At 43.1% G+C, this 14,487-nt stretch overlaps 3 protein-coding genes across 3 annotated transcripts; all 3 read left to right on the top strand.

Moving 5' to 3' along the window:
- The first annotated feature begins 218 nt into the window (after positions 1-218).
- LOC1274187 (uncharacterized) lies at positions 219-5,831 on the top strand. The gene is made up of 10 exons (XM_061643914.1): positions 219-508; positions 734-1,095; positions 1,320-1,974; positions 2,206-2,277; positions 2,537-2,630; positions 2,935-3,683; positions 3,764-3,926; positions 3,995-4,254; positions 4,331-4,463; positions 4,545-5,831. Exons 6-10 carry the CDS (start codon positions 3,432-3,434, stop codon positions 5,714-5,716), a joined length of 1,980 nt encoding a protein of 659 aa, XP_061499898.1. The 5' UTR covers positions 219-508; positions 734-1,095; positions 1,320-1,974; positions 2,206-2,277; positions 2,537-2,630; positions 2,935-3,431; the 3' UTR covers positions 5,717-5,831.
- A 2,314-nt stretch (positions 5,832-8,145) lies between these two features.
- Positions 8,146-10,622, top strand: LOC11175491 (uncharacterized). Its single transcript, XM_003436463.2, has 4 exons — positions 8,146-9,113; positions 9,186-9,306; positions 9,381-10,309; positions 10,375-10,622. The coding sequence occupies exons 1-4, from the start codon at positions 8,370-8,372 to the stop codon at positions 10,573-10,575; spliced, it is 1,995 nt and encodes a 664-aa protein (XP_003436511.2). The 5' UTR covers positions 8,146-8,369; the 3' UTR covers positions 10,576-10,622.
- Positions 10,623-11,777: 1,155 nt separating this feature from the next.
- LOC1274186 (general odorant-binding protein 72-like) lies at positions 11,778-12,848 on the top strand. Its single transcript, XM_313271.6, has 4 exons — positions 11,778-12,070; positions 12,156-12,208; positions 12,289-12,324; positions 12,398-12,848. Exons 1-4 carry the CDS (start codon positions 11,887-11,889, stop codon positions 12,590-12,592), a joined length of 468 nt encoding a protein of 155 aa, XP_313271.2. The 5' UTR covers positions 11,778-11,886; the 3' UTR covers positions 12,593-12,848.
- Positions 12,849-14,487: the final 1,639 nt, after the last annotated feature.

The following is a 14,487-nucleotide window of genomic DNA, read 5'->3' as shown; positions in this document are numbered from 1 at the left end:
TTTATTTCGATTTAACGTTTTCATTTCTAGCCAGAAAGAAACCCATGAAACTGTTCAGCTTTGGACAATTTATCTTCAAAGCAAACCCCGCTGTAAGTATCGCTCGTATCCGTTGAATGATGTATTAAAAAGAAATCAATTTTCGTTACAGCAATTCCATGATCTACTTCATCGCAGAAGAAACAGCCGGCTAGCAGCAATTGAAAAGGTGAGTTGAATTAAATGTGTTTCAAACTCTGTCCTTTCCCTCTCCGTTGCCTTCAAATGATGAAGCAAATCTGTAAATGTTATTTCTCGTCGCTGAATTCACGTAATCATGAACCGAGAAAAAGAACTGTGTCTGATTTTTCTTTAATCGACTGAAACATTCTTCGCTTTTCCTACCTTGTTAAGCTCATAATTTAATAAAACGTTTTTGGTTTCCTTACAGAACCTTCGATATTACATTGCAACGAGCGATCATCGTTAAGATTATACTGTCCACCGAGTTACATCGTCATCGAAACAGGTAAATAAATAAAATGAAAATCTTTTTGTATACTTTAGCACAGCGGTCACTTCAAACAGAATATAATTAAATGATGAAGCAAATCTTTAAATGTTATTTCTCGTCGCTGAACTAATTATGAACGACGATAAGAATGAGTCTGATTTCTAGAATCGATTCCAATTTACAAATTAGTCTGCTTTTTCAAGGTCATGTAGTAATGAAACGGTTTCGTTTTTCTTCCAGATCCTTCTACTAAACGGCCAAAAAGTGGACGATCGTCTATAGGATTGTTCATACATTCCACCCTCGTTCCAGTACCAACGTCATATAAAGAGGTAAATAAATATTATGTTTATCATACTCGTTATCGTTAAAGCACAACTTTCTATTTATGATGATTTCACCCAGCTCTCTCTCATACACACATGCAGAAAACTGGTTCCATAATAACCTACGCTATTGATAATTATTCTACTGATTTCAACGCCAATAAGACGTTGTTATTGGATTTGATAAATCGAACAGCAAAGAGTATAATTGTGTCATTTTTGTTTAATTTTGCAGATTCTAGCTACTCTGCTGGCTGGATAAACACTGCAACAAAGGTACGTAGTGATTGGAGCGATAAATTTAAAATACATTTAGTTCTATTTCAAATGATGATTTCACCCAGCTCTCTCTCATACAAACATGCAGAAAACTGGTTCCATAATAACCTACGCTATTGATAATTATTTTACTGATTTCAACGCCACTAACACGTTGTAATTGGATTTGATAAATCGAACAGCAAAGAGTATAAATGTGACGATTTTGTTTCATTTTGCAGATTCTACTCTTGGTGTGCTACACTGCTGGCTGGATAAACACTGTAACAAAGCAAAGGTACGTAGTGATTGGAGCGATAAATTTAAAATACATTTAGTTCTATTTCAAATGATGATTTCACCCAGCTCTCTCTCATACACACATGCAGAAAACTGGTTCCATAATAACCTACGCTATTGATAATTATTTTACTGAGTCTTTGTTGAACCGTAAAGCAACGCTTTGTTAATTTTAAAAAGCTAATTTTAATTTATAATTATGTTCATTTGTTTTGCAGATTTCCTATTCCAATAATGTGCAAACAATGATGAATGCATGCAGATGAAACGGCCAAAAAAGGAATAATTACGATGATAGCATTCTTGAGAGGTAAGAAAACTAGTATTTCCCCAAATAATACTCAAAATGTTAATGTGTGCCCTCTTTTATGATGATATCACTCAGCTCTCTCGATACAAATCTGAAGAAAGCTAGTTCCATAATTTCCTACGCAAAAAATACAAAAATTATCAACTGATTTGCTGCAAATTGAATAGAGGAAAGGCCTGTGGCATTTGCGTGAATGTGCCACTTACTCATGATTGTTTTCTTTTTCGTTTCAGATGAATAACTCAAACTACCTTAATTGGGAATTGATTATGATTGATGACATCAAGGTAAGAAAAAGTTTCACTATTAAGCATTAAGAAATAATATTACGAACTTGTTCACTTGTATGATGATTTCACCCAGCTCTCTCTCATACACACGTGCAGAAAACTGGTTCCATATTTCCTACGCAATAATATTGTACTGAAACGAAGAAACAAGTTCAAAATGAAATTACTCGATTGAAGCATGATTTTACTAAGCGATCTTCATTCGTATTTTTTTTCTTCTTTTCTCAGATCAAATTCATCCTCTAACAAAATGGCAAGATGAAATCGTTCTACATTTTTCGATGTTCATAATTTCCAAAGGTAAGTTTAGGGATGGGAGGATATGATTAACTATATCAAAAGAAAATGTTTAATTTAAATGATGAAACTGATGACGAGACTGATAGTACAGTTTCGCCACAACGTCAGCCATATTGTAGCGTTCTGCAGCAATTTGACGTTAAGAATCTTTACTATAAGATGTTAAAATGGCCCTGATACAAGAAAACGCAACCGCTCTTTACGATTTTCTTTTTCCAATTTATTAATTATGTTTTCTATTTTCTTCTATTTTTCATAGAACTCATTTTACATCACACTCGCTCTGCGGGCTGGTACGGTGTGTCATCCTTCAAATGGGCTTAAATGTACTTGAGATACCAGTTTTCCTTAAGGTAAGCATGCTCGAATAGCAGTCAAAATGACCCCCCCCCCCCCCCCCTCCTTATTTAGCACCTCTTGGATCCGAATGTTTTAATGATGAAACTGATGACGAGACTGATAGTTAAATTTCAATACAACGTTAGCCATACTGTTGCGTTTTGCAATAGTTTAATGTTACAGAAATTCTACTAAAAGATGTCAACAAGGCCCTGAAATATTACGCTGGATCGATCCGCCGGTATCGTGCAGCAAACGCAAAGTTATCGTACAACATCAATAACTAATAATGTTCCCTTGTTGTACCTTTCTTTACAGACAACATTTAATGTACACCCATCATATTCAAACGATGTTCGCGCTGCTAGTTGGTACGGTATCTCGGTCAGGTAAGTCTCGGGTATGTATGGGGCAATAGCAGCTGCAGCAAAAGTAAACAGAACTCTATTCAAAATAAACAAACGAGTGCAAAGACAATAAACGGATATGGTTGTATGGTTGCATTTTTAAAAAGCATATCACAGAAATGTTAAGCCTAACAATGAGTGGCTAAAGCGCAATAATCAATATTGAGAAATCGCTTTACTAATGTGCTTTTGCGTTCTGAAGCGTTAATCGTTGAGCTGGCAAAGAGACTAAAGAAGGAGGTAAATGTGTGTGGGGAGAGTTAGTTAAACCTACATTTAAATTATTAAATAGCATCAGCTCTTTATCATTTTTTTGTAAATGGAAGGGATTTGCTTGTGCTGTATATAAAGAAGACTTCATTCCCCCGTGATCACAAAGTGTCAAGTGATATTGTGCAAGTGTTTTCAATGGAAAATCAAAATTCTACTCACTCACTACTTAACCAAAGCATCATCGCTTCGGATGATATTGTGGGGCTTAATTCGCTGGTCAATTATCTTGTGATGACGTATTTTGCTCATTTTTTCGGAATTTGTTTAATAACAGCACGGAACGATAGTTTTTATCATACTGCTCCGCTCCCAACGATCGTGCTAGAGATTCAGGATAACGATGACTTCGAAAAGGCTCTCGGTGTTGCGGTTGATATGGGATGTCAGGTGGGAATTGATATTGTAAAAAGTACCTAATACATCGGAGAGTGTACGACTAACTTATTTGTGCGTTGTACCGTTGCCAGTCATTTATTGTAACAGAACGCGCGGCAGGCGCTTTTTTCGACGCCTTCCTTCCGGTGCACGAAGCAGCACTGCAGCGCTCGATGGAAAAAAGAGTTCTCATGCTGCTTGAAAGCAGTGACTCTCCGTTTCTCTCTACCATAAGCCAGCTGCTTGTCGTGGAGGGTAAAATTGAACCACGCGTTAGCGTTTTTAATCGTAAATCGTTAACTAAAATCAATACTTTCCTCCAGAAATTCCAGAAATTTTAATTGTATTGCCTAAACCTACCGTCCAAGCATCCGGTACTGTCCAGCTGTACACGCTGGACATTTCCGATGGCAATCCTGTAACTATCAATCCACGGGTGATCGATGTGATCGACACTCGAAATGACTCGTTTCCTAACACCAGGAGCGTCAATCACTTCCCGGACAAGTTTGCGAACATGAACAAGCGGCGCCTAAGGCTTGGAACCGTACCGTACCTACCGAACGCTTTCATAGAGGATAAAGTAAGTACGATGGTGGTGTCCGTGATGGAGCTACCTGATCTGATCTTTCCTTGATGTACTTTCCACCCTTATACAGCCCCTTGGAGAGGGAAATGCACGATACATCTTGCCGGCGAAACCGAACGTATCGGCAATGATCAGCGGCACGGAGCTGTGGTTGGTGGTGCTGTTCTGTGAAATAGCCAACTGTACGACGGAAATCATGATCGGTAAGTGTAAGAGAAGCAACGTGTGCTGCATCACTTTCTGTATTTTTGACCATTCTGTGGTTGCCCTCCTCCCCTGCACAGCTTCGGAGTGGGGCAACGTGCTAGACAACGGTACCAAGTTTGGGCTGCTTGGTGCGCCGGCCAAACGGGAGGTGGACATAACTCTCGCCGGACTGTACACGTGGTACTCCAGCTTCCAGCATCTTGCCTTCAGTGCGGTCCATTCGCGCTCCGGCTGCACCTGTATCGTGGCAAAGCCACGCATCATTGCGAACTGGCGCACACCGTTCCTGTCCTTTACCGGTTCGCTGTGGGGTGCGGTCCTGGCCGCCTTCGTTGCCGGTGCGTTCGCCGTGCTGGTCATGTCGCGCAGCCGGCAGCGCATCCTGCAGCTGGGCGAAGCCACGCGATACACCTTCAGCGATTCGGTGCTGATCATGATCGGGTTCGTCATGGAGCAGGGCGTACCGATGCCGAACGAGCTGATAGCGTCCTGCCTGCTCTTTGCCACGCTCATGTTCGCCGGGTTCATGATCGGCAGCAGCTACAATGGTGGTCTGGCCAGCACCATGATCGTGCCGCAGTACGAGAAAAGCATCAACACGGTGCACGATCTGGCGGAGACGCGCACGACCTGGGTAGGTGTGACCGTCAACTGGCTGTTCTCCATCCAGCTGGCCTACCAGCCGGACATGCTGACGCTGCTGACAACGTTCCGCGAGTGGGAGGAGGGAGAGATTTCGCGCCGCGCGCACGAACGCACGGTGGCGATCATCGTCGAGCGGATGGAGTACGGCCACGTGGCCCACCCGCAGATGGAGCTGGACGCGATGAAGGGCCGCAAAATGATGGCGGAAGACATCTACTGGGAGTCGGTGGTTGGGATGTGCTCGAAAACGTGGCCGGCGCGGGCCCGGTTCGATCGGCTGGTGCTGGATCTGAAGGCGTTCGGCATACTGGCCCACTGGGAGCTGATCGGGGTGGCCAGGTATTTGAGCTTCAAGTCGCAACAAATCTTACGCTACTCGCGCGAAACCGGCGGCGACGAGTTTACGCCGCTGCGTATGGCCAACATTACGGGCGCGCTGCTCATCCTGCTCGCCGGGCTATCGCTGTCGCTGGTCGTGTTTGTGGCGGAACTCGCGTGGTACTGGTGCGGGCCAAGAATCAAGCGATGCGTGGCCGACTGTCTAATTAAGTGTAGCATGCGTTTTGTCAGAAACAGGGCCAGACCAACGGGCAGAGAAGTGTGAAATGGGATGGTACATTCAAATTGTAAGCTACAGCACTTGAAAGCAGACAAACCAAGACAAATTGAATTATTTCAAGCTTTATTCTCGCACTCATTGTAGTCGTGGTAGAAGCACATCAGTATTACAATAATTGATTCTTTGGATGAAATAATGCCACTTATCCTTACATCCCCGTAGTATATTCCCAACGTATGATATACGCAGTGAGAAAAGGAAAATGATTGGAGTAATTTAGGCCATAATTCGACCACACAAAGAAGTTCCTGTTGCCGTCCGTCTTGCGTAACGCATCCAAGGATAGCGCTTTATCCGTATTGCGATTTGATACTTGCGTAAGTCGCACAGCACAGCCATAGGAAACAGTTAAAGAGCAAGGAAGCGCAAACACAATTTAATTCTAATTTGCGTGCCCATAAGCCAATGGTCCAGGGCAGAGATGTCAAACTGATGGTCTCTGATGTCTTTTGGTTTGGCCCGCGACCGCTTGAGCCAAAATTTCTTTGTAGAAGCATTTCTGCTTCTATAGTACATGCCAGTCAATTCCGGACTCCTGAAATATGAAGAGATTCTCAACTTCGCAGGTTTCTCCACTAATTGTCAGACAATGCATCATCATAAAACCATGTCGTTTTTTCCCCTACTTTCTATCTATGCATGTATGCATAAAAAAGATAAGATTTCCAATAACTGTTAAAGTCATAGCAGGATAATCAAATATGGTTATTTAGATGAAACTAAGCTTTCAATTCCGCACATTTGTAGTGAAATGGATAAAAATCAATGAAAAGTATGTTATACCCAATGAAATCAATGAAATCAATCAATGAAAAGTATGTTATAAATCTATACAATTGGACCAAAAAATTCTAGGAAACGGCCAAAAATCGTGGGAACGCACCAAATAAATATGGGAACCCATCAAAAATTTATGGGAACCAACCAATAAATCGTGGGAAACCCTGTAAGCAATTTCTGCAAGAAAAAGACCTGTAAAAATTAGCAAAATCACTCAACTAACAGGAATTAAAAGCGCAAACTTTCACACTTTTTAGGCATAATGTTCTGAAAAATAAAAACTGCAAAACGTTTAGAAATCAGGTGAAATCAGATGTCAGCACAAACACGTGTTGCTTTTGATATAGGATGATACAAACGATCTCAAGACTTCCATCACGCATCCTACCAAGACCAATGTGATTAGATTAACTACAGGTGGGCTTATGGCTCTGATTTTGGTCGCGATAATGAATGAACATTTCTCTGGAGTTTGGCAGGAAAGGAATAACGGATACTAAGGACTTTTATGACACCTTGTACTGCTCTGTAAGATGAAAATCTGAACAGTACTGAACGACCTGTTTGTAAATTACTTTAGACAGCATCAAAAGTAGGGAATTCGCTACTACAATTCTAGCTCAAAAAAAATTAATAATCAAAATGACACCGATATCAACTTCACTTTACAAAATTTACGGCTCTGCATTGGAATCAACGCGTTAGTCAAGGGCAAATTTTACACATTATTTTTGCGTACTGAATCTTATTAGCTGGCATAAAATTATGCAATTACCTATGTTCCTAACCTAGCAAAAATTAACACAAATTATCAAAAAATATGGCAGCTCGGGATTATGGTGGGTTCTGATGCGGGATCGGAAAGAGGATAAGGGAAGGTTGACATCAAACATAGAATATACACAGTTAAATCGACGAATTGCATGAAGGAGGGGGTCATTACGGCCCACTGCAGTTCGGCGGGATGGGATCAGTCAGGGAGGACGGTTACGAAGGACGCGGTTAGGGGGGCGTAGAAAGGGATAGAAGAGAGGAGGGATGGAGAATCAATATTACCAAGGAGTAATGCGGCAATAAAGGCAGATTGGGCATGGGAACGGCGGTTTTCCAATAGTTCCAGGCCAAGCTGCCGACACCTGCCCTCGTAAGGAGGCATGGGGGAGGACAATCCACCCAGGATTTTGCATATAGCAAACCTGGTGAACGATCGCAGCATCCGCTCGATACGTTCCACGTGGGTCCGAGCTGTAGGGGACCCGACTACTGAGCAGTACTCCACGCTTTCTTCGGGCATATAGGGTCGGAGAAATCGCTAGCAATTTTCTTGGATTTTTGTATCATGTAATATCATCGCCGGTCTCGTAGTACAGTCGTCAACTCGTACGACGTAACAACATGCCCGTCATGAGTTCAAGCCCCAAATAGACCGTGTCCCCCATACGTAGGACTCACTATCTATCCTGCTATGGTAACAATAAGTCACTGAAAGCCAAGCCCACTTCTCACTAGTGGGGGTATAGGCAGGCCTTGACCGGCAGCGGTTGTTGTGCCACAAGAAGAAGAATATCATGTAAAAACTATGCTGTTGTGGCCCGTGCTACTATTTTCAATGTCATTTTGGCCACCAGAGTAAAAAGAGTTTGACATCGCTGGTCCAGGGCAATGTTGAGTGAACTGCTCTCATGCTCTCTGGCCCCCAGGGATGGAAAATAATTGTAATGCGTTGTCCCTTCATGCATTATTTATTCGCAATGCTCGCGTAACATGTCCTTCGCAATAGAAAGATCCTTATAAGAAGGATCCACCGCAACGAAAGTAGTACTCACACGATTAGTTTCCCCTCCTGGATGGCTACAAGATGGTTAACTTACTACCACCGAACATCTTCAACACAAGCCTGCAGTTTTTACTCACCCATCTGTTGCGGCTATACTACAGCCATCACTATACCGTGTGCTTCATACGATCGTTCCACGACAGCATCCCCTTTACCGCCGGGGATCCACCATTACCGCTGGTACATATCGTGCTAGAGGATGAAGATCTTACTGCTGCTGCACCGCCCAATGGAACAGCATGGTCCATCAAGAAGGAAGAATTCTGCCAAAAGCTACTCCAAGCCGTGGACACCAACTGTGGCGGATTTGTCGTTACCGAATCGATCCTATTCCCGTTTCTGGAACACTTCTACGAGGTGCACAAAAGGGCAAAGCTACGTCCGTCGCCGAAACACCTGATCGCCATGACGACATCTGCAACGTTCGATCGCAGCAGGCTGTTGCAATACAACCAGACACTCGAAGCGTTGGTCAACTTGCTGCTAATCGTGCGTTCATCATCGGACAAAGGAAACCATCACCGGAAGGACGCGTTCGAACTACACACAACGCAGCTGCTCCCGAATTACCCGCTCGGTGTAAGGATCGAGTTGGTGCAAATTGGTAAAATAGTACTGAAACAGGACGCGAATGGAGTGGTCGAGTTTGAGCCAAAGCACGATACCGAAATCGACTTCTTTCCCGATAAAGTGCGTGATATGAAAGGAAGAAGGGTGCGCGTTAGCACGTTAGAGTATGTGCCCTGTTCCGTCTACAAGAAAGTGGTACGTTGGGAGGATGGGAAGTTTACCTTCATTACACAGTGCCTGCATGTGTGTCTTTTTCGTTTTCTCCAGCCCATCGGACAAGGAAATGCAAAGTGTGCTGATGATGCGGCACATGAGTTTTGGCTGGATGGATTCGAACTGATACTGACCATGGAGTTTTGCCGCCGTCACAACTGTACCGTGGAGCTAAGTATGAGTTTGCGCCCCTGAAAATCACAATCTTCAGTCTTTTGCAACTTTTGTTCGCCTGTGCCCTCGTTTTAGTTAACCAAACGGATTGGGGCGAAGTGTTCGAGAATGGAACCACCACAGCTATACTGCACGATCTTGTGGAACAGCGGGCGGATGTCGGTTTGGGGGCCCTACTGGCATGGCACGCCTGGTTCCAGCTGACAACCATCACCCAAATGATCGGCATATCGATGATCTCGGCCCTGGTACCGAAGCCCCGCCTGCTACCATTCTGGCAAACGCCATTCCTGTCCTTTCCTCCCTCCCTGTGGCTTGTCGTAGGTATCACCTTCACTGCCGGCACGCTGACCGTTTTCATGGTCAGTGTTGCCCGGCTGCGAATCTTACCACCCAATGGTGACGATCGTCAGAGGCAATCTCGCTCCCAGCACCTGCTGGACGCACTGTTCTTCATGTTCAGCCTGTACGTGGAGCAATCGGCACGGCTGCGCAAAGATCTGCTAGCCGCGGCCATTCTGCTGGCCGCCCTGCTGTTCGGTGGGTTCATGATCGGTAACAGCTATGCCGGCGCACTCGCCAGCACTCTGACGCTGCCACGGTTCGAAGCGTCGATCGACACGGTTGACGATTTTCTGGCACGGGACATGCGCTGGACGGGCGGTAGCGCCGTGTGGATCTACACGCTCTACCTGGCGACAACGCCTGCCATGATACGCATGCGGGAAAGCTTCGTCGTCATACCGGACAGTGCGGAGCGCGAAAGGCTGCCCTTTACCGATCGGCGCATGGGCTACGTCATCGAGGGTATGATGCACGGTAGCTACGGGCTGGGGACACCGCTCGCCCTCAATGCGTCCCTGCTGCTGCAACCGCTCAAGCAACCGATCTACTTGGATCACACGAACGGGTTCTGCAGCAAGGTTTGGCCTCTCCGGGACGCTTACAATGCGTTCATACTGGAGGTGCACCAGTGCGGTGTGCTGCACTATCTGGAGCTTACGGTAAGCCGAATGTTCTACTGACAACTTTTGAGTTTGCTGATCTACTTATTTACTATCCCCTGCAGTCCCTCATACGACACTATGGACTGACGGTGCAGCGCAACATTGTCACGGCACGCTCGCAGGACAACGGTCACGAACCTGTTGCGCTTTCGATCGATCACTTTTTGGGTGTATTTTTCATCTACTTCTTTGGCATTAGTTTGGCCTGCATCGTGTTCGTAGTGGAGCTGGTACTTGACCGATGGAATGCAAGATTTCAATAATCGCGAAAAAGGAGAGAGAGAGAGCAATTATGTTTTCAATAGCTATCAACACATGGTTTTCCAGGGGTTCTCAAAGTTTGTGGGGGCACTTCCTTGATTCTTTCTAATGGGAAGTGGATTTTATATGGTGAAAATTGGACTCTATGGCGTCCTTTTTAGACAGGCTCGTTGGAAATTCCTATTAGATTTGCCAACAAGGGTGCTATTGAGTACAATTCCCATTACATTATGTTTATTTAACGTAAGAAGGAGTCAATAATGTGTCCCAAAGCTATAAGAACATCTGGAAAACTCTGTAAAAGAACTTTTCACAAGCACAGATTCAACTCTGTATTCACCACCTTACATCATACTTTCAGTTGGATTGCATACTTTCAGGGGTATATCTCTAACTCTTGTATATCGAATTGCCCCTGCAAGTATGCAAACAGTGTGGCATCATTACTTGTTTAGCTGCGAGACATGCAGCCGCAGACTACAACGCACGATAATTAAGAAAACAGTTACATCGAATTATGATAAGATTCGTACACACAACAACTAGCACCAGTAGTAAGGAGAACAACACCCCTCAACTGAACTACGGCTAAATCATTACTTATCAACTCTGAACCATGAGTGTGGCATCACATTTAGCTTTATACTACACACTTTAACACTTCAATACGCGTGAAATGAATGATCCCTTGCTTCGTAAATATCCAACTAATTAACAGAAATGATAAAATGATGACACTTGTCTCAACAAACCTTGACGTGCGTTGTTGAAACAATGACACAACCAAACCGCAGAACGACACTCCTTCGACATCCTGGAGAAGAATTTTAATTTCTCGATCAATAACACTGAGCGGGAACACAAGCAATTCATTTTCTTAATGGGTCCATTTATTTCGATTTGAAAATAGTGATGTTTCATTCATTCTCAGTGGTCGTGCTCTATTGATCAATACAGCGGCGGCAACAATCGCCATATATCGTGTTGATTTGGAAGAAGGTAAGCATACATCAGATAGTAAGATACTATGATTTGCAGAAAAACAAGCGGTCTCACCCACTCGTCCCTACCCCCTTTACGAATGTAATTGTGCGTTCCGGTCTAGTAGTTAATCGCCACTTATCACACATTAAATTAACCTAAGCGCATCAGAACTCTCTTCCGGCTGAGCAGTGGAGACGAACTCTCCCGTGTATGTGCAACCACCACACCACCACGTGCAGGGAGGAGAGCCGCGCTAGTACGCCTTTTATACATTTTATCGCAACATATCGGACGATTCCGACCAGTCGATACGTAACGATCACAGTGAAATGACTTCAAACGCGTTCTATTCGTCGAATACCGTCACGTGGGTGGTGGCGGTGATTGGTGTCTACTGCCTCGTGTTTCGACCTGCGCTAGTTCATGCACAACAATCGCTCACACAAGCCGATATGGACGAGATTGCCAAAGGAATGAGAAAGGTGTGTATATCGAGACACAAAATTTCCGAAGGTATGTAATGATATTGCCCGAAAACGCTTGAATTCCAGTCAGTTGAATTAAATTGATTTGTCCGTTGTCTGGGGCATCGTTCTAGAAATGGCCAACTATCCCAGCCAGGGCATTTTTCCCGACGATCAAGAGTTCAAGGTGAGAGGGGTTTCAAGTAGTTTTATTGTTTTTTTCTTTCAACAGTTAAGTAAACATTACAATTCTCCCTTCATTTCAAGTGTTACGTCGCATGCCTAATGGATCTAACCCAAACAGTAAGTATTATTTTTGAGCAGTTGTACAACCCTTCTCTTCCTTAACGTTATGTTGCCCTGTTTTGTATTTTAGTCGAAAAAAGGAAAGCTCAACTACGATGCAGCAGTGAAGCAGATCGAGATCCTTCCGGAAAATTACCGGCAACCGTTCCGGCTGGGGCTTGACTCCTGCCGCACAGCAGCCGACGGTGCCGCGGATCGCTGTGAAGTCGCGTACATACTGCTGAAATGTTTCTTCAAAGCGAGCCCCAAATTTTTCTTCCCTTAAACTTGTAAACAACAACGCCTAATTTTATTAAGAAAGGTACCATAAAAAAAAACAGTTTTGCTCGAACTTGTTTGATTGTTTGATGATTTGGGGCGGTAAGCTGCAGGCCGGGACAAGTGCAATTTGACATTGAAAATCAGCAAATAATGCACCTGTCACGTCCTACATCCGGAGCCCTAAGATTTCTGTTCTCTTTAAGGTTTTTGAATCAAATTTGCCTAAAAAAAAGACTAATCTATTTGTATTTGCACGTTAATTCAGGAGTTATTTTTGATTATTAATTTATGGTTAAGTAGCTTTGTTAAAAACACATGCGAATAACTTAAACTATTGAACTCAACACTATCGTAATGTTCTAATAGCGCTGCTCATCTAACAAACTAATCTCAGACAAACTAATAGATCCATCTCTGCTATTGTTCATACTTTACACACAAACAGAACGAAACGAAAAGAAGCGAAGTAGGAAAAGTCACCGAAAAACACATATGATTTCAATAGAACGGGCATTGATGTAGCCGTTGAGCTTTGAAAGCCGATCGAGGCTTGAGCACGTGATCGTGATCGTTCGCGTATGGGCACATTTCACAGTCACTAACACTACTATTATTAGAAGAAAAAGGGTGTAAAATAGCGCTCGGGTCATTCAATGTAACAAAAAAAACCCTCAACATTTATCTGGAGACAAATCGGTATGACGAATGGACAGATCGCACCCATCCCATGCTCTTTCAACTCCAACTTCCAAGAAAAGAAAACCCAATTCTCACACGAAACTAACAGCAAAACTAGTTATACAGAGAAATGACCATTTAATTTCGCCAAAACACACCCTCCCTCCCTCTCGAGAACTTGGCACTCTTGGATTGAATAAAAAAAAGGATGGAGGACAGACCCCTCTTGTGTCTAAAATAGAGAGAGAGCCCAATAAGTGAGAATAGAAACACTGTTACGAGACACACGGTTAATGGTTTCATCCGGTTCAATTCCACTGGAACAACTTCTTCACGATCGTGTCCGTGCTGTTTTTTTTTTTTTCTTCTAATTTGATGGGTTTCTTCCATCAAGCTTCATATTTCGTTTCGTTACGTTTCGTTTTGTTTGAGGAAAGAACAGAAAGAGAGATGAACTAAACACTTTGCCGTCAGTCATGCATGTATATAGAATTTACAAAAATAATTGATATTTTCTGCGTAAATTGGATTAAATTAATAAGCCAAAGCCTGTAACATGCATCGGGAAATTGTTATTAAAACAGGCACAATGACAATTTTAGTATAATATTTTAAATACAACATTTTCTGCTGTTAATCAAGGTTAAAATCATATCAAATCTTCTTTAAAAAATAATTCAGAAGAGTTATACACATTATGTACAATAACAAGTTAAGCCAATGGACGTTTTTTCGTGGAATCTGAAAAGCCTGTAATTCTGACCAAATAATCATTCGCTATTTTTTAAATTGGGCTCCGAATGCGTTTTATCCCTTCAATTCACACTTTTTTCTCTTCCTTACTGATAACTGAATTTCTCCTCTTCGTGTGTGCAATAATAATATTGAACACTCTCCGCTTGAAATACTCCCTCTGTCACTAATGAGATCATATGGACACAATTTAATAATTAAGGAACTTGATTTCACTACACTCAACACCACACCTTCTTGAACTTGGGCAAGTCTTCACGGTGGGGGGGGAGTACTATTTCTCGCTGCTTTCTTCAAATTAGGCTCTAATTTTGGGACAATTTAAAAAACTTCAAGCGTACCCGTAAGATTTCACAACTTTTTCTCTCCAGCATGAGGAGCCTTCGCATCGTTACAGCAGCATCATCACCTATGGAAGAGGAGATTATACTATTGCCTACCATTTCTTCTGAATTGGGCGCATATTTG

The sequence above is a fragment of the Anopheles gambiae genome, chromosome 2 (genome assembly GCF_943734735.2).
Source record: "Anopheles gambiae chromosome 2, idAnoGambNW_F1_1, whole genome shotgun sequence".
Taxonomy (NCBI): domain Eukaryota; kingdom Metazoa; phylum Arthropoda; class Insecta; order Diptera; family Culicidae; genus Anopheles; species Anopheles gambiae.
This window is presented reverse-complemented; position numbering and strand designations above follow the sequence as displayed.